This window comes from Xyrauchen texanus, chromosome 27 (genome assembly GCF_025860055.1).
Source record: "Xyrauchen texanus isolate HMW12.3.18 chromosome 27, RBS_HiC_50CHRs, whole genome shotgun sequence".
NCBI lineage: Eukaryota > Metazoa > Chordata > Actinopteri > Cypriniformes > Catostomidae > Xyrauchen > Xyrauchen texanus.
In genome coordinates this window covers 24,155,291-24,175,985 of record NC_068302.1, presented here as the reverse complement: position 1 = coordinate 24,175,985, position 20,695 = coordinate 24,155,291, and the positions used below count along the sequence as shown (strand labels likewise).

The 20,695-nt window shown below is 39.1% G+C and overlaps 1 protein-coding gene across 1 annotated transcript; it reads left to right on the top strand.

Annotated features, from left to right (window-relative positions):
- Positions 1-8,545: 8,545 nt before the first annotated feature.
- LOC127621006 (transmembrane protein 115-like) lies at positions 8,546-11,828 on the top strand. The gene is made up of 2 exons (XM_052094412.1): positions 8,546-10,379; positions 10,545-11,828. The coding sequence occupies exons 1-2, from the start codon at positions 9,523-9,525 to the stop codon at positions 10,771-10,773; spliced, it is 1,086 nt and encodes a 361-aa protein (XP_051950372.1). The 5' UTR covers positions 8,546-9,522; the 3' UTR covers positions 10,774-11,828.
- The last annotated feature ends 8,867 nt before the right edge of the window (positions 11,829-20,695 follow it).

Below are 20,695 nucleotides of genomic sequence, written 5' to 3'. Positions count from 1 at the left end.
AATGTCATTTATATTGTCAAGCCGGTTCTCGCCTCCTCCTTTCCATTAATCCCTTTACATATATGAAATACTGTTGTGTAATATAACAATACATAAATGTAAATCCACACACTGGCATGTTTTGTAGTTTTATTAATAAATAGATGGATTAAAGATAATTTTATACACTGAAAAAGACAATTCTAACCTGAAACATTTATCTGAATACTGGTTTCATTCAAATTAACATCATCGAATCAACCTGAATATCTTAGGATACAGACTAACATCTGCAAACGAAACCAACAAAACTAATTTTAAGGATCAGGTAGAAATGGTTCCCTATGGTAACAATTGCAGGTTACTTTTTACAGTGCATTTTTTTTTATACTCGTTTCTAAAAATGGTCTGGTCCATTCAAACTTATTTTAGCCTTTGATAAATGCACTAAATCAATCATTTGAATTGTCAAGATGCTGAAACTTTGTTTTATATATCAAGTCAAGTCAATGTTTTTAGTTGATGCTCTCCTACTCCAGAGGTACACTGTCTTGTTTTAAGGATGTTTTTTAGTGGAAAACATTAATAATAAATATATAGAAGAAAGATCTAGGATTGAAGATGGAAAGGCAATGTTGGTGTTTGTGGTTAAAGTTATGTGTGTGGATGTGCAAGGTCATATAAGGCAGTCAGCTGACTGTACAGTGTATCAGGTTGCAAATCCTGACTAACAATATTACTTTGTTAGGTTTATTTTTAGTGTAAATCTTATTACTGCATACATTTATGTAATTTGTTCCTTTAAACCATTGCAACGGCTACACTCAGGAATGTTTGCAATGTTCTCATAACAAAAGATAATGACAATATAATATACAAATATACTGTTTACTGTATATTGATAATCTTTTGACCAAATATTTTATTTTATAACCTTGAGTTGATACCCCTTTATGATTTGTTCTCCAAAATGTAAAGGGTATTTTTATTGACAAAAGTTTCTCTGTTGAATGGAAGCAGTCTGATGTTGTTTTTACAATGAGTGGTCTGACTGTAATTGCCTGCACCAGAACTGTCCCAAAACAACAAACGCAGAAGAATTGTAAGAGGTTTAGACAGATGTTTTTTTCTGATGACATGGTTTTGTTGTGTAAGGTTGACTTTGAAAACTTCTATAAAGAAATCTTTGAATCCCTCAGGGAATTGAAAAAAGCCCTATACATTGTATGCAGAAACCTTTTTTATTTCAAACAAGGTTAAATTTTTCATTAAAAGTTTTCATGAAAGCATATTTTCATGTAGACCAGAGAGAAATCAGAGAGCACAAATTCTAATATTCTATCATTTAGCTAATTGGCTACATGTAGTATTGTAATAGTGCCATTTAAGAACCAAAAAAACACAATTTTTATTCAATACTTAGGGATAAGGGATAATGTACAGTCAGCCAGTTCTTACTGCAAAATAACCCTGACAGGGTGATCAGGACTCTGCCGCAAAGTGGATTATCTCATTATTACAAGGCTACTAACCAAATAAATAAATAAATGGAGACGAAGCATTGATTTGCTTTAAAATTATGTAATTATGTGAGAAGAAAGAAATCACTGAACATCTGAATTCCTCCTCCAGTTTGCATTAAAGTTCTGTTGGTGTTTATTTTGTTATTAATGACCGTCTGACTGCTCATAATCCATCTTATTACAAGACTACTTGCCAAATAAATAGATAGACATGAAACATTAATATGAGTTTAAATTATTTGATTAGCTTACTTGTAGAAATTGCAGTTATCCGAGAATAAGGAACAATGATTCGCAATACCCAAATGACCGGTCTGAAATGTCTTAATCCACAGATGTGCAGTTGTTAATCAGAAATATCAGACTGCTAGATGGTGTCATTGACCAATCAGTATTGAGTATTCCAGAGGCTCATGTACAAATTGAAAATAAATTATCCATGAGATAAAGATTTCCTTAATAAAACCAAACAAGGGAGTGAACCATGACCACTTATAATGAACAGTTCAGAACTATTCAGTCGAAAATAAAGTTGCCCCCTCAATTCAGTCCCCGTGATTCAAGGAGCTACAAAAATTGTCTATGACCAAAATAATAAGACCAAATTCTTTTTGAGAGGAGAAGTATATTTAAGACTTCTGCTGGAATTATGATATAAATCATCAGACTTGACATGTGTACTGGAAAATAAACAATCAACAGAACACTTACAAGGACAGTCCTCCAGGAGCTTTCTCAAGGAGACATGGTAATAGATCATGCTTGCATCCTTTTGGGCTTGAACCAGTTACCCTCTGATTTCCATCTTAAAACCACTATATGCCATAACATCCACAAGTCCTGTTAAATGACTCTTGACACATTTTAATTACTTTTTTAATGGCTTAGTACCTTTACATTTGTACAATGTTAATGTGATTCTTTGGAATAGCATTATGAGAACAAGCTCCTAAACAGATGAAAAATTATTTGCCATCCATACAGAGGACAGACGAGTCAGTATGATCTACATCGGTGTCATTTGAAAGACCATGTTAGATGTGTTGAAAACACTGCTAATGAACATCAGATCTCAAAAAGTGTTTAAGATGCTTAGCACAATGTATAAACGTGTCTTTCATGTAAGCTGTAGTTAATCTCTGCTTCTTTAGTTTCTCTCTCCCCTACTCATCTTTTCCATGAACAGTGACTTCAAGTAAGCTTGGCAGCAGACTAGAGGCTTTAATTAGGAATATCTGGTCATGTCCAGCCTAGTGCCATCAAAAGAGACTGAAGGTAACGTGTTCAGCATAAAAGCCTGTGTCCCCTGAAAAACATCATCACATTGAGTGTGGATGGGTGATTGGGACACAATGTAAAGCGCTTTGGTAACCTCTAAGGTTAATAAAAAAGCGCTATATAAGTGCAGACCATTTACCATTTACCATTAAGTGAAATCAGTAAAACATATTCAAGTAGATGAAACTGTTTAAGGCATCAGTAACCACTGTGTAAAATGTAACAGAAATGGTTCAAAAGAGTGTTAACAAGAAGAGAACAAATGAGAAGTGTGATGAATGCAGAATGAAACTTGAATAGATTCAGTGTATGATTGCATCACGATGACAGAATGAGAGAATCAGAGAAGACAATGAGTGTGCTTTTGTGTTTGCATTGTAATGTATTTTTCCAAGTTTCAGATAGACAACAATTTTCAGTGACACAAATATCATTGCCCTCCCCCATTCTCCCCCTCTCTTTCTCTTTGCTCTCATTCTCACATTGAAATGCAACACACATTTGTATCTCCTAACCAAGCATTTTGGTGTTAATTCGGCTCGCTCAGGTGTTTGGTAAAGAGTGGGACGTGTGGTGCTGGAGGTGGGCAAGACAGGAGAGGATGCTAATTTATAATGGTATAAAATGTTATGCTCACTGGCAGTGTGCCACAACCTCCATTTTAGTGGGACTGTGGCATATTGAATTTGTGGGAAATTCTTGCTTAACGTGTGTGTGTGTGTGTGTGTGTGTGTGTGTGTGTGTGTGTGTGTGTGTGTGTGTGTGTGTGTGTGTGTGTGTGTGTGTGTGTGTGTGTGTGTGTGTGTGAGCGTGTATTTATCACTTTGTGGGGACCAAATGTCCCCATAAGGATAGTAAAACCCGAAATTTTTGACCTTGTGGGGACATTTTGTCGGTCCCCATGAGGAAAACAGCTTATAAATCATACTAAATTATGTTTTTTGAAAATGTAAAAATGCAGAAAGTTTTCTGTGAGGGTTAGGTTTAGGGGTAGGGTTAGGTTTAGGGGATAGAATATAAAGTTTGTACAGTATAAAAACCATTATGTCTATGGAAAGTCCCCATAAAACATGGAAACACAACATATGTGTGTGTGTGTGTGTGTGTGTGTGTGTGTGTGTGTGTGTGTGTGTGTGTGTGTGTGTGTGTGTGTGTGTGTGTGTGTGTGTGTGTTTCCAGGGTGAATGAATAGACATAAATGTCCTTGCTGACCTAATATGATTGCCTGCACTACCTGCTGATAATGATACAACATGTGCATTAAGACCTGTCAGCATCCCAGTGGGTATGCAATACTACAGATATACAAGTGAGAGCAGGTGAAATGGCAACAGAGAGTCTTTTTTACATTGTGTTCAACACAACTGAGGCTGTCTCATAACCTTCTCAGACTCTTGTGGAATGTGATATTAGATCTCAACCAGCTTGGGCTATAAAGAAAACTACACGTATGGTTTTTCACACAGATGTGAGATGAGATGCGTCTGCCATCTAGTGGCTCTGATAGCACAATGCATACACCAATGGAAAAGAAAACTGTCACAAACCCTAGAAAGTTATTCAGTTAAACCACCTTAAAGCAAGATATACCCAGAGCATCTAGCTTAAAGGTGAATCCAACAGACTGATGCACTTGACAACACAGATTCTTTAGGGCACAAGGATATATGAATAACAGATTTAGAGTGTCAGACTAGCTCAAACGACTCAGCCATTTCAAAAGCCAACCACAGCGTCCAATAGCGAGCAGTTACCCTCGACCTTAAAGGAATATTCCAGGCGCAATAAAAGTTAAGCTCAATTGACAGCATTTGTGGCACAATATTGATAAAATACAAATAAAACTCAATTCATCCCTGTTTTATTATTATTATTAATATTATTAAAAAGCAAAATTGTTGTTACGGCTCCCAAATAAATGTAATTTAGAATATAATAATTACAATTGTTAAAAATATTTTATAAAGATTATAATTCAGACAATTTAAATGCATTACATCATATACAATTACTGTGCAAGTAATAAGCAAGTACTTATGTATCCAGGACTTTAACATTTTAAGTTTAAACTTTTTTCACAACATAGCACCCCTTTTCAACAGAGTTGAAGAGGTTATAAAGTATGTAATATCTGCGACATTGGTGCCACTGAGTGGAATTTGAAAAATAAACAATGGGTGTTTCTCAATGCTAACAATGTGTTCTTGCTCATGCATTCTTGTGAAAATCAGTCTTGCAAAACTACCTTGAAAGAGCAAACTCAGGAGATATGAGGCCGAAAAATGCATCTATGTGATTTGAGAGATATGTAAATGTATCAATAGAGGTCGACCGACAGTGGATTTTGCCAAAACCGATAACTAAGGTGGTGGGAAAGACAGATAAACGATTCATCGGATGAAACTCGTTCAAACTGATTTATACAAATTAAAAAAAAAAAAAAAAAAAACTTTATTATGGTGGGCAAAGACAAAGAGCCCAAAATGAATAAAACTCAAGATGCCGTTTTTTTGTTCAACTAAAACCCCACACACCCTGCCCTCTCCCTTTTTTATCTGTTTCCCTCTGAACAACAAAGCATTCAGCGCCAGAACATCCATGCACAAAAACAGTTTTCACCCTCAGGTCATGCACCACATGAACAATTAAACTGCCTTCAGGACTCCCATTGTGCAATAATGTATAAATATGTTGTGTACATATAGGTACACTGGCACCCAAAAGTTTGGAATAATGTACAGATTTTGCTGTTTCGGAAGGAAATTGGTACTTTAATTCACCAAAGTGACTGATCTCAAAGTATAGTCAGGACATTACTGATGTAAAAAAAACAGCACCATCACAAGTCATTTTTTATCAAATCTAGACAGGCCCCATTACCAGCAGCCATCACTTCAACACCTCATGCTAAATTGATAATTTGGTACTAGAAAAAAAAAAAAACATTTGTAGAAGATTCAGGATTTTCAGCTTCACAACAAGTTATTTACTTTAGCCATAAGAGACAACACTAATTCCTAAATATTATGTTCAGCAGCATTTAGCTTCACAGACCATCAGGTCTATGTGACTGGGACTAGCCCATCTCCATCTTCACTGTAACGAGACACAGGTGTTACGTGTCATTAATCACCAGGTGATGCCCCTTCCTCTCTCTCCAATGACAGACATGACCACTCCTGCTCCACACCATTATATCAAACACAGTTGAAAGCTATTTGGTTCATTAAATTAAGCTTAACATTGTTTTTGTGTTTGTTTTTGAGTTGCCACAGTATTTGATAGACTGGCATGTCTTAAGGTCAATATTAGGTCAAAAATGGCAACAAAAAAAAAGAAACAACTTTCTCTTGCAACTTGTCAGTCAATAATTGTTTTGAGGAATGAAGGCTATACGACGCTTGAAGATTTCATACGAAGGTGTACAATACATCTTCAAAGACAAAGGACAACTGGCTCCAACAAGAACCAAGATGTGGAAGGCCCAGATACAACTACGCCTAAACAAGAGGATAAGTACATCAGAGTCTCTAGTTTGAGAAATTGATGCCTTGCGTGTCTTCAGCTGACAGCTTCATTGAATTCTACCCACTCAACACCAGTTTCATGTACATCAGTAAAGAGAAGACTCAGGGGTGCAGCCTTTATGGGAAGAAATGCAAAGAAAAAGCCACTTTTGAAACCGAAAAATAAAAGGTAAGAGTGGGCAAAGAAACACAGACATTGCACAACAGAGAATTGGAAAAGAGTGTTATGGATCTTAACCCCACTGAGATTTTGTGGGATCAGCTAGACTGTAAGATGCATGAGAAGTGCCCGACAAGACAGCCTCATCTATGGCAAGTGCTACGGAAGCATGGGGTGAACTGTCACCTGAGTATCTGGACAAACTGACAGCTAGAATACCAAGGATCTGCAAAGCTGTCATTGCTGCAGGTGGAGGATTTTTTGATGAGAATTCTGAAGTAGTTTAAGAAGTTCTGAAAAAAAATGTTTTTCAAATTGTAATAGCAATTGTGATCAGTTGAACAGTTCAACATCAGTTGAATAAAAGTAGCAATTTATTTCCATACGAGCAAAAGCTGTACATTATTACAAACATTTGGCTGCCAGCATTTGTAAATTCACTCACATTTAATTAAATGACTGTACATACCCCTACCTTGCACATATATTACCACTTGCACATGTACATATACCATTCAATTTAATTAATTTAATAATTTAATTTGACCAATTGTCACACATTATACATACATTTCTGCATATACATGGTGAAATTATTTATTTTTCACATATCCCAGCTAAGCTGGGGTCAGAGTGCAGGGTCAGCCATGATACAGCGCCCCTGGAGCAGATAGGTTCAAGGGCCTTGCTCAAGGGCCCAACAGTGGTGTCTTGGTGGTGTTGGGGCTTGAACCCATGACCTTCTGATCAGTAACCCAGAGCCTTAACCGCTGAGCCACCACTGCCCCATTATAACATTCTATGTTATATGTCCTATTTTTTATTTTTTTTTTGTATGTCTATTTATACTCTTACCTTGTTTTATATTCTGTGTCTCACTGTAATGTTCTGTGTGCACTTGCTTGTTTCCCCTATAAACAAAAAATAAATAAATTCCTTGTGTACATGAGCACACTTGGCAATAAAGTTCAATATGATTCTGATTCAAAATGCTTTACTTGATAAAAATTAAGATTTGGTACAGAACGTGAGAGTCTGTTTGTTTTTGTTTTGTTTAGTTTTTTTGGAATTTCGACCCTTTTCTCCCCAAATAAATGGCCCAATTCTCAATGCTCTCTATGTCCTCATGTTTGCGTAGTGGCTTGCCTCAATCCGGGTGATGGAGGACGAATCTCAGTTGCATCCGCGTCTGAGACAGTCAATCCATGCACCTTATCACGTGACATGTGATAAGATGCATTATTGCATTATCGCGGATTCTCTGCAGCATCGACGCACGATTCACAACGTGTCCCTGAGAGCAAGAACCACATTATAGTGACCACGAGGAGGTTAACCCAACGTGCCTCTACCCACCCAAGCAACTGGGCCAATTAGTTGCTTAGGGAGCCTGACTGGAGTCACTCAGCACATCCTGGATTCGAACTTGTGACTCCAGGTGTGGAGAACGTGGGAGTTTTAAGTATAAACATGTCTGAAACACACTGGGGACTCTTATTTTGAAATGACTGAATGATGAAAAATCTATTGTCAACTATCTACAGATTTTTGCAGATAACTGATTGTTCCAAAATGCAACCATCAGCACCGATTAATCTATAAAACTGATATATATCGGTCTACCTCTATTCAACAACCTCTTAACTACTTTCTTTTATTGGAGGTGGGAGATGATGTAAAAGAAAGGTCTACAAGAGCATAACAATGCAAAAAGAATGAACATTTTCAAAACACCTTTCTGAATAAGACCCTTGTCAACTGTTAAACAGATATAGTTTATTAGTCCCCTAACTCACACCATTTGTTAAGTAATGATGTTGGGTGGGGTCTTAGAGTGCAATAGAGACAGTGTTTACAGTTTTCAAGAAAATGTATCTATGAATGGCTAACTTATAGTTGTCTCTGCATATTAAGCTTGGATAGAAGTATTTTAACACTGAAACAGTTGCATAACTTGTAACGAACCTGGAATATTCCTTGACAGCGTTATTAGAAAAAGTGACCTTTTCTACCACGAACTACATTTCCCAACAGCCTTGGCTCCACGCTGTCACAACACGCCCATTCGCTACGCTGGACGGTTACGTTTGCAAATCTGATGTTTGTGCTTTGTGGCTGTTAGCTGGGAGAGCCATATTTGAAAACAACCAATTTCAAGGGAATTTAGTGGAAATGTCGACATTAGGAATTTAAAAGGCGAACCATCGGGGGGTGTTTTTCGGATTCACGCGTACTGCCTTCAAACCTGCCACCTGGAGGCCTGTTTTGAGAGGAAATACCCGGACTTAACTGCGACTCCAGGCCGGTCTAGGAGGACATGACACCGGAGCGAAAGCTGTTTATATGTTTACTTTCATCGCTTGTTATACCCGTAAAACAAACAGCAAGTGCCAGAAATGAACTCTAAAGACGTTTATAAAGTATTAAACTAACAAACTAACATGCAAAATATATTAAAACGGTTTATGGAGTGTTATTAGACGATAGTTGGTGCTGATAAGCAGGTAGAGTACTTCAGGTGACCCTGATAGAAACTCACAAGTGATGAATTATAGCTTAAAAACTAACACAGGAAAACCTGTCCGGGTAAATAATCATAATGATGTTTTGTCAGTAAGGGAAATGTACTTATTTCGCAACAAAGTCATCAGTGTGTTTGATTGAAGCTTTAGTTTTCAAAAGCATTTTGTATATATTATAACACCAAATTGTATGTATTATGTTCTTTATTTTTTGGGGGCACTTTCCTTGGAATTAATATTACAGCATTGCTATTTTTCTTGAGTGAAAACAAGTTCTAGCCATCTCGTCAGAAGTGTTGCAATCACCTGTAAGAGAGGTCTGAGGTAATATTGTGTCATTCCTCGCCACAAAGACACCATCCCATTATTGAAAGTTGCCCGGCATGTTGAAGAACCTCTGTTGTTGAGGTCACTCCACTGTTGGTGGGTTAGATCTCATGGTTGTGTACCTGCAGCCCTGTTGACACCAACAGCTGATTTCTTGGGTTCGGCACTTCCAGAACGTTTACGACTAAGAACATCCATACATCAGGATGAACCGTTATCTGCCTGTGGCACGGCAGCATTTCCTGAGTGCTCTCGCTAGCACAAGTGTGGTGGTGAAGTCCATCTGTGTCATAGTGATTCTATTGTACCTGCTCTCCTGGGCTGCTAACACTCCTTACCTGCTTGGTGTCACACCTGGCTTCCTTTTCCCACCAAACTTCTGGATTTGGACACTTCTGACCCATGCGGTGGTAGAGCAGAATCTTTTTGGCATGGCAGTGAACATTGGTACAGTCATGGTTGCCGGTCGGCTATTGGAGCCACTATGGGGAGCATTGGAGCTGCTCATCTTCTTCACTGTGGTAAATGTAGCAGCCGGTCTCCTCTCTGCACTCTCCTACCTTCTCACCTATGCTGCAACCTTTGACTTGGACTACCTGTTTGCTGTACGGGTGTACGGCGCACCTGCTTTTCTAGGAGGCATTCTTGTAGCACTGAAACAGACTGCAGGTGACACCACGGTGCTTCGAGTGCCACAAGTCCGCTTGAAAGCTGCACCCGCTCTAGCTCTGCTTGCTATAGCTGTCCTGCGTCTAGCAGGGCTTCTGGACACTTCAGCGTCACTAGCGGCATGTGGCTATGGAGCTCTATCTGGGTGGGTTTACCTGCGCTTCTACCAGAGGCATTCTAGGGGGCGTGGAGACATGTCAGACCACTTTGCCTTCGCCTCCTTCTTCCCAGAGGCATTGCAACCAGCCATTGGGTTTGCAGCAGGGCTTGTGCATACTGCATTGGTAAAGATAAAAGTTTGTCGTAAGATGGTGAAGCGCTATGATGTTGGGGCTCCATCTTCAATTACAATTAGCCTGCCAGACACAGACCCACAAGATGCAGAAAGGCGGAGGTGAGTGTATTCACAGAGGCTGAAACTTTATAGAGCTAACAAAAAGTTCTACGTTTATTTATAAAGTAAAACTGGAATTAGATCAGTCTGGCTGCTCTCGGATATAATATATACATGTTTACCCGTACTTTGATGGGCTGTTGATTTACTTTTATTTTCCTACAGGCAATTGGCATTGAAGGCTCTCAACGAGCGTCTGAAGCGTGTGGAAGACCAGTCAGCTTGGCCAAGCATGGAAGATGAGGAGGATGATGAAGACGAAGAAGTGCAGACTGACACTCCTCTCCTTTCATCCCGTGAGCCTTTGCCACCAGCACCCAGCTCCACTCAAAATCCCACAGGACTACAGGAGTCTAGCATCATCAGTTTTGAAGATGCATCGACTCATTCCTAACACATACACACACAAACCTTAAATTTATCTTTACAATCACAGATGTTACTGGAGCTGTGACACACATATCATCCTGGTAATGTTTTACATACCCAAACAAGAGGATTTGATACCAAAAGAACATATTATTTAATAAAAAAAACCCTGCTTTACAAAAAACTTGGAATAGTATGAAACATAGCAACTGCAGCACTCCAGTACTTTTGCTTTGTAAAAACAATCATATTTTATCTCCCTATGGCTTCTTGTGTAAGGTGTCTGAGATGTATCTTTTCTGAATAAATTCACAAATGGTTGATGGGATTGAAACATAATTTTTTTGTTTGGTTTTGACATTGCAACAAGATATGGTAAAATTCCTGGAGTTGACTGAGCAGAAGATTGTTTAAACTACAACTTTTTTGCTGATATAACGGCAAAAAGAGCATTTGGATATTCAAGGGCTGGGTTTCCATAGGTGACTAATGTTTATGCAAGTTGTGGGACTTCTCAAAGAACACGATCAAAGGTTGTGCTCTAATTGATCAGGATATGGCCCTGTGATCCCTGTTTTCTGTCAAAATGACTTTGTGTGTGGAGGCAAAGAGAGGAGAGAGTCAAATAGTCATTTCAAAAGTATATTTGTTCAGAATTTGAAATGATAATAGCAATACACAATCCGATTATGTTCCCTGTTGTACCCTTTTCCTCATCTGTACTTGATCTATCTATAAGTGTTGGCTTTGATAAGAGTGTTGCACTCTAAATTATAAGCTTACATAATGAACCTGTTTTTATAAAACACATTGTCTACACAGTGTGGTTTGAGTTTAATGCAGATTCTGACATAAGACCAGCGATTTATCTGGAGAAACTTGGTTGCATTTCTATGTTTTGAGTAGGCTTGCTGAATTTTTTTTACTAATGTTTTTTTTTTTATACTAGCATTTGTTGATCTGTTTCCTTATGGTTCCTAAGTGTCAGCCTTGATGTTTCTTTCCCTCTAATTCTCTGATTCATATTTCAGCCTAATTTTCTTATCTTTATCTCTCCATCTGTAATAAAGACTAAAGGAAGAGCACACCTATCCCAGAGGACCTTATTGATTTTAAGTAAATTAGTATTTTATTCATGTTAGTCATTATTAATTATAATTTTTTTTTAGTACATTGATTACCCAGGGGATGTATACAGCCTGTAAATTAATCAAAATCATTCATGCAGTTCTGCCATGCCTGCAGTTCTGTGTCAGCTACTCTCTTTCTCTCTCTCTCTCTCTCTCTCTCTCTCTCTCTCTCTCTCTCTCTCTCTCTCTCTCTCTCTCTCTCTCTCTTATACTGTTTATAAAGTGAAAAACAGATGCAAGGCTAAAAACCACATGTCCTATAACTGCAGTGTGATTTAAATCTTCACATTAAATCTTATTAAATGAAATTCCAAAGAAAAACATAAAATGACGCTCTGCCTTACAAAATGCCATATTTACAACACAACTTGCAGGGTTCTCATAGTCATAACAAACCTGTAAATATAAGGAAATTAAAGGAATATTCCGGGTTCAATACAAGTTCAGCTAAACCGACAGCATTTGTGTCATAATACCTGTTTCCAAGCACCCTCATGTTTGAGCAACAAGAACACTCAATACAATGGCAGTAGTTTATAAAAATTGTTAGACAAGCTCAAATTCATTGTAAAGTGATCTGCAATTTTTTCCATAAATATTTATATGAAATATAAGACAATGGACTTGTTCATGCATAGAAATATAGTGGAGTGAAGCCACAAGTCTAATACTGTTCTATTTCAAATTTGAGGATGATAACATTAAAACTCTTAGTTATATGTATCATTTTCCAACCCCAGCTGGTTACTAGGCAGTTACTAAGTTGATACTAAAAAGGCTCCTTGCTACCCTGAGTCAAATGTATGAAACCGGAAGTCTATACAATGTTCTGGTGCAGAAATATGTGATATGTTACTTGGTTGCTAGGGTAACCCCATCTGGTTGCTAGGAAGTTACCAAGGTGACACTCAAAATGATCCTTGCTTCCCTGATTTAAATGAACAAAAGTCTCTACGATGTCTGGTGCAGAGATATGTGATTTGTTACTTTGCTGCTAGGATATCCCCATCTGTTTGCTATGCAGTTTCCAAGGTGTCTGATTGGCTGTTCAGCTTAGTGAACCAGTGCACGAGAGGACAAATCTAAGTGACGAAAGCAAGCAAATGACGAAGTCAAGAGGGCACACGCACAGAAGGCTCTTCTCATTTTTCATCTTCATCTCATCTGAGCATTCCAATACACAAATATTTTCATAATGACATGGCCGTCTGGAATGAAGAAACTTAAGACCAACTGATCAACATGATTCAGCAGAGGCCAGCTCTGTATGACATTACAGAAAAAACATTATGCCAACCGAGTGGTGAAAGCAGAACTCTGGCGTGAAATCGAAAACAAACTTGTTATGTCAGATAAGATTTTCTTTTTGGCCTTTGAGCTCTTTAGCAGAAACTGTTCATAACGGTTTGTGTTATTGTTCATTAGTGCATGGTAAACATCATTTGTTTTTTCTGTTTACCAAAATAAGCCAGGTTTATTTCGGTTATGGAACAGGCAGTTGTGTTGTTATGTGCTAGCGTCTTGAATCCATCCTGTCGCAACAAGAAGAGCAAAAATACACTTTTTTTGGCACTGCATATATACATGAATTTGACAAGCTAACACAATGCTTTCAAAACTTGACTTTGTCTTTCAGAGAAAGACCTCAGAAAGAGGTGGGATTCTCTGCAAACACAGTATATACAGTACAATAAACTTGCACCCTCAGGAAGTTTTGGAGGCACGCAGCAATGGATCCTGACCCAGCTGCAGTTTTTAGAGCCCCATACAAAAAGGAAGGAGACCACTTCCAACCTAACTTCTATTTGTTGAGTGTTGCTTCTTTCATTTACTTATTGTAAGTCGCTTTGGATAAAAACATCTGCTACATGACAGAAACGTAAATAAAAATGTGCAAGAAGTGGCCACTGATTGTCCAGGAGAGGGTTTCTACCCCTCTATTCACATGTAGCCTTTCATACGTTAACTTATGGCAATTTTCCACTGCATGTTACAATTTGACTCGACTCGCTTTACTTTTCTAAGCTTGCTTTTCCAATGCAGTTTAGTGGTTGATCGTCATAGTTGCGCCTCCTCTACTGCCGTGACGTCATCTTAAACGTGACACAAACACACAACAAAGGAGCAATGAATGAATGGTGTTATTGATTCTCGGCATGTGGCATGTTTTTCACAGCAAGACAACAAATTTGTTTCAAAGAGGCTGATGGCAGCAAGACAATATACCGCTAAAAAAACAGGAGAGTTTGAGAAATCATACACCAAACGTAGAAAAGGACATCACTGTTTTAGCTCAAAGATGACGAACGATGGTAAGCTAATCTGCCATCTATATAGCAATGACGCAGGTAGTGACTATTTTCTCTGACCAATCAGTGATCTGCAGGGTTTTGATGTCACATTTAGTATCAGCTCGGCTGGCTTGGAACCTTGACTGAGGTGGTACTAAAAAAGTACCAGGTACTATCCACAGTGGAAAACCCCCAAAAAGCGAGTAGAGTCAAGTCCAGCCGTACTGTGCAGTGGAAAAGCCCCATTGGTTTCACTCTCCCATTATCTTCTGCAATGTGCCATGAAGTGCATCTGTATAAAGCCATTATAATATCAATTTGTCCACACTGTGAGGGAAGCTTATTCACACCAGACATTTTACATCTGACCACACCCCAACCAAATAGAGCCCAATTTTCAGAAAGATGCTAGACGAGTCCACAAGTGAGGAGACAACATACTTGATGCGCACCATGGGTAAAACCCAAAAAAGTTTAGCTTTTCTGGAAGACCACAATGATGCCATCTCTGCCTACTGCAAAAACATTGAGCACAGAATGTGGAAGTTGTCCCCACATTTACTGCCACATTTCCAGCATGTGGTGGACAACTGCATCTTAAAGTATTCAGAGGGCCAGGGCCTGGCATTAGAAACCTCTGACAGACAGTTTACACATCTGTAATATTACATGTGGCAACAAAGGACTAGTTATAACAGATGTATATATAAATAATTCCTGCACACTCATATTTTTGATTTTTACTACCAAATTTTTTTAAACATAATGCAAAAGTTTATTTTTCAATTTCAGACTACAACCACAGAACTGAAACCAATGCCAACTTATGGAAACCAACAAGTTTGTCAGTATTTAACACATTTCCTATATTTTGCACCACTGAAAAGGCCCCGCATCGATGTCAGAATTTATGTAACGGCATAGTTCATCCCTGAGCTGCTTGGCTCGTGTTGTAGCATTGGCAGTTTGGGAAGTTCCACTGAGACAGGAATCCATCGGCTACTTGCTGCCAATGTTCCACTGTGTCTGGGCACTGAAAAACAAGAAAGTAAAATCTAAAACACATGGAGGCTAGTTTCATGGCAGCTAATTTCGTATGTCAGACCCCTGACAACTTGTAGTCATGTGGCCATGCGTCAATGTCCAAATGCCTACAAACTGCACTATAAAATTCAAATTATCAAAAAAGAAAACATATATAACATATATCTTTTCTCTTTTAAAACCTTATAGATTGCTGCACATGGTTCAGGAACAAATAGCAAAATTTTTTATGCTCCCACTCGGACCTGGTAAGAAAGGCTCAGTTATTTATTCTGCAGGGCTCCTACACCATTTCCAAAGTCAAATCAAACCCTTTTCAGGCATTTTCAAGGTGCATTTTCATCCTTACAGCTGTGGTAAATAACATATTTATATACAAACTTGGCATCCTATTTAACCTAAATTTTAAGCAAGTTCAAGCACTTTATTTAAAATCTGAGCACTTTCAAAGCTAATAAAGCATAATATACACAACTGAAAAGCTATTGTAATGTTAAAAATAGCAAAACCTGTGGTCCTGGGTAGCTCAGCGAGTAAAGATGCTGACTACCACCCCTGGAGTCTTGAGTTTGAATCCAGGGTGTACTAAGTGACTGCCAGGTCTCCTAAGCAACGAAATTGGCCCGGTTGCTAGGGAGGGTAGAGTCACATGGGGTAACCGCCTCGTGGTTGCTATAATATGGTTCTCGGTGGGGCACATGGTAAGTTGTGCATGAATACCACGGAGAATAGCGTGAAGCCTTCACATGTGCTATTTCTCCACGGTAATGCACTCAAAAAGCCACTTGATGAGATGCGCGGATTGAAGGTTTCAGACACGGAGGCAACTGAGATTCATCCTCCGCCATCCGGATTGAGGCAAGTCAATACGCCACCATGAGCACTTAGAGCGCATTGGAAGTTGGGCATTCCAAAACGGGGAAAAAAATAGCAAAACCTTTAGCCTCAGGTTTCCTCAGATGTTTCACTGCGGAGATACAATCCCGGTAGTTAGTGTTTTGCCTCTGGATGATTGGACAGCATGTGGAACAGAACAGGAAAAAGCTGTACAAAATGTTTTTAATCAGATGTTTCAGCTATCTCCAGCTTTTGACACAGGCTCGGGAAATTCCCTTGAGCCTGTCCCTGGAATATCCACGATTTCACACATTTAGTGCAGTTTCTCCTTATTTTTCGCCTCCGCTTCTTATTGATCAGCTGATTCAGCACTGGCCGTGCATCATCATGGCCCGGCCATGCCCTCTTCCTGATCACATTCCTCCCCCGCCCGATTCAAGCCGGGTGCCACTGGTCTGACCAACATGTGTGGGAAACCTTCTCCAGGCTGTGGTTGCTGCAAGGGCATATTAGGACACATACAGGTGAGAAACCATTTTCATGTCCCCATTGCAGTCGTGCATTTGCAGACAGGTCCAACCACCTAGCTCAACTGCAAACCCACTCGGATGTGAAGAAATACCAGTGCTAAAAACTGCTCCAAAACCTTCTTGTGCATGTCACTGCTGCGCAAACATGAGGAATCTGGCTATTGCATGGCACACTGAGACAAGTGCATCATTCACAAGCATTCGTATAACAGGGCTTGCATTTAACAAGTGCCTACAATTGTGAACGCGAATCTCAGATGTGCTCTTCCTGTTCATATATTTGTTGTCAACTGGATACAAAGCATAGCAGGTGCATCCCAAATCAGAACTCCTAACCTTGACTATTAAAATGAAATCTTGAGGCGTCATTCAAAGATCCGATTCCAGTCTTGTCTATGCCCATTCAAGAAACATAAACAAGCAAAAACTGACCCAAAACAGTCTTTCCAAGATGCCTTGTGAGTTTGGTTTCTGGAGAACCTTGGACACCCTCAAAAAGGAAAAGGCAAAAAAGACTGTTTGCTGGATCCCTGGTGGTCTTAACTCAATATAAGATTTTCATTTCAGTCTAAAAGCAGATTCATTCAACATGTCATGTGGCCATCATGTGTGTTCCATTTTAACAGCATTAGCCTTGTTTGTGTTGGGCTGATATGAACTTGTTACGTTTGAGCAATGAGGCAGACGAGGAGGTACGGATCCAAACGCAGTTCAAACTTTATTAAATGAACAGCACAGGAAAAACACAAAGGAACAGCCCACGATGGGGAAAGGAAACACAAAAGTATAAACTAAACACGAGATGAACAAAGAGGGCATTCGAGGGAGAATCACACACCAGGTTGACATCAAACAACGATCGACAAAGACAGCACAAAGACACGGGGTATAAATAGACAAACGTGGGAAAGGTGGCCAATGAAAGAACAGAACTCAAACAAGGTAACAAGGTGATAAACAGAAACCAAAGGCAAATTAACCAGGGCAGGTGTAAACAATGAACAGTGAATACGAACGCTAACAGAGGGTTGTGGAATCAAATAAAGGACTAAAGTGACAACAAGATGGAAAACGAGAGGGCAACAGTGAAACGAGACAGGGTGGACTATGGAATTAAATAAGGGACTAAAGTGAAAACTTAAGAAGTGAAAAGTGACAAGATAGAAAACAAGGGGGCAACAGAGAGACAAGACAGGGTAATCATTACAGTACTGTACATTTGTTTACAGCTATGTACTATTTGGAAGGTTCTATACCCTCTCTAATAAGCATTATTTAGTTTACTATTCTAGTTTTAAGTCTGTGACTGATGTTTAAGGGTATGACAGTCACTTTTTTACTTTGTGGTTCTTTTTTCTGTTCTGACCAATGAGTTTGAGACCAAAGGAATAGCCATTTTTAAATAGGGAGCAAGTGCAAAATTATGTTGTCTTGAATCAAAACCATTTAAACAATTACCCAGCACTACCCAAAACTTTGCCATGTGCCTTTTTCATCAGGAACTTCTGAGATTTTGCCATATAATTGTTTAATGTAATTTTTTGGAATGTATATGACAGTCATAGATAAATGTAATGAAGCCCACCTGCCCACATTGCTCAAAACCTTTTTATTAAAGTGTCAAAATTAACTCTAACTAAATCACACAAATTTGCCAGGGAATATAATACCCAAATACTTAATGCCCTGTTTGAGCCACTGGAATGCGCCCGGCTGAAAAGCCATTACCAGGCAGTACACTGTCAGAGCCAAAGCTTTGGATTTAGACCTATTAACTCTGTAAACTGAGAACTTAGAAAAGGAATTAATAATTCTGTGGAGGCAAGGCATAGATCTAGTGGGGTCAGAGACAAATAATAAAATATAATCTGCGTAAAGCAAAAGCTTATGCGCCACATCAAGAAGAGCATGCAGTTTCCCCAAACAGTCTAGCGGATGTTCAGTGAGCCGGTCCTCTCGGCTGCAACATAAGTGCAACAAATAACTTTATCACTCCAGTGTCTTGCTAGAAATACTCCACAAAACATACTCCAGCCAATAGGAGGAATAATTACAAAGAGTAGATCCATAAAGCTGTGTTACTCAACAAAATAAACTCCAGCCTCTAGGCAGAACCAGCACAAAAAAAGTAAGTGTATCAAATCTCACCGGTTTATGTAATTAAAAGTGTTAAAAATAGCAAAGTTCACAGAGCTTGCCGTTCACAACTCCGAACCTCGCATGGTGTCATGTTGCAGAACAACATCTTTAGAAAGACACTTATCACACAAGTGGATCTTTTGGCCCATATTGTATATATATATATATATATATATATATATATTAAGGGTGTAACGGTTCTCTGTAAAAGAAAATGAACCGTACAGTTTACCACCCACGGCTCGGTAAACATTGGCACTGCGGTTCACCTCAAGTTTAATCACACATCTTGAGCACAAGGTTTGGTGAAGAAAACAAAGCATCAAACAGACAGGCACAGTTACATCTTCCGCTAATGCACCTGTATGGTTCTGTAAATGAACGCTCCGCCTGTGTTTCACATGGGTCAACTTGATGACCACAGATCTGCAGATGTTATGTGTAGTTGAAAATGGCAAGCAGAGAAATCGAACTGCTGATAGAGAAGCTTCCTGCGTTATTCAAGTCTCCTATCTAGGAACATTTTCTTTTTGCAGTCAATTATAACAGTGATGGTGAAAAAACTTTTACAAAACAGGCACTGTTTGCAGACATCGCTCAGCACGAGTACCGTATACTGGTAACATACAGTATGTCAATAATTCTTGTTTCTCGCACGGCTGTAATCTATCGCGAGCGTCAATAATATGCTTTGATTAATGGCAGTAAAATACCGTTATAGTGATACATTGATACATGATTATCATTTACTCTGACATCACCCAGAAAAAGAGCTGCATGTGAGCCGAAACTGCACACACTCATTTTTAAGCAGGCAGTTAATACGGACAGACATTAACAATAACGTCTCGGTTATGTACATAAACTCGGTTCCCTGAGATGAAGAGAACACTATAAAAAAACAGGTGCACAGACACCATTTCCTCAGAATTTCTGACTGAGAACAAGGAGCTCATTCCTCAAGAACTCTAAGTCTTGTAGTGCGGCAAGCATTCGCAATGTCTCATTCCCTTCGTCTCAGGGAACTGAGGTTACGTACATAACCGAGATGATCCCTTACGACTCAGTCCACTTGACATTGCGTTTATTAATGCATATGGGGAACAGATTCCCATCATGCCGCACTACACGACATAACTTCCCAGAGAGGAAACGTGGCAGCGCAGTCTTATGGGACAGTGACCGACATGAGCATGCCGCAGTGAGTGACCCTCGTGATGGCCAGGAGGAGAGCACTCATAATGAATATATGAACTATAGTCATATTGTTTGAAGTAACTCCTTTTGAACCCAGTCGAGAAGGGAGTTTATTTATAATATAATAAAGTGCTTGTGACTTTATGGAATTATAACATCCTGAATGTAGGCAGTTGTGTAAATGATGGGGAGCCCATACTTAAAGGGAAGGGCATAAGTATATATATATATATATATATATATATATATATATATATATATATACTGAATTGTCGACTGACCAGAGCCAGCAGTAGTGCGGTCTTAATGGAGAAAATGCGCAAATTAACAGATTCTAAAGGCAGGAATAGGGGCCCTAGGAGAGCATTTAGGACTAAAGTGAAGTCCCAAGTCGGGACAGTAGCTGGCCGAGGTGGGTTTAATTGTCTTGCTCCTTTAAGGATCTTTATGATTAAATCATGCTTGCCTATAGAAGCACCGGTTTCATGTGTGTGATACGCAGATATAGTTGCCACATACACTTTGAGCGTTGACGGGGTAAATCCTGCTTCAAATCGCACTTGAAGAAATATTAGAATTTCATGTATGGGGCAGTTTACTGCGTCCTTGTTGTGTGAGAGACACCTATCAGTGAACACCTTCCATTTTAGTGCATAGAGGTGACTAGTGGACAGTCCTCTGGCTTGTAAAATGGTGTTCATGACTGAACACGTCAGTTCTGGCGCGTGCTTACATGCAGGTTCCACAACTGGGGCTGGGGGTGCCAATTATGCCTTGCG

Excerpts from the sequence above, each read along its gene's own strand:
- LOC127621006 (XM_052094412.1), top strand. The coding sequence starts at position 9,523 with ATGAACCGTTATCTGCCTGTGGCACGGCAGCATTTCCTGAGTGCTCTC. Across the intron at positions 10,380-10,544 it reads CAAGATGCAGAAAGGCGGAG|GCAATTGGCATTGAAGGCTC; the intron begins GTGAGTGTATTC and ends ATTTTCCTACAG.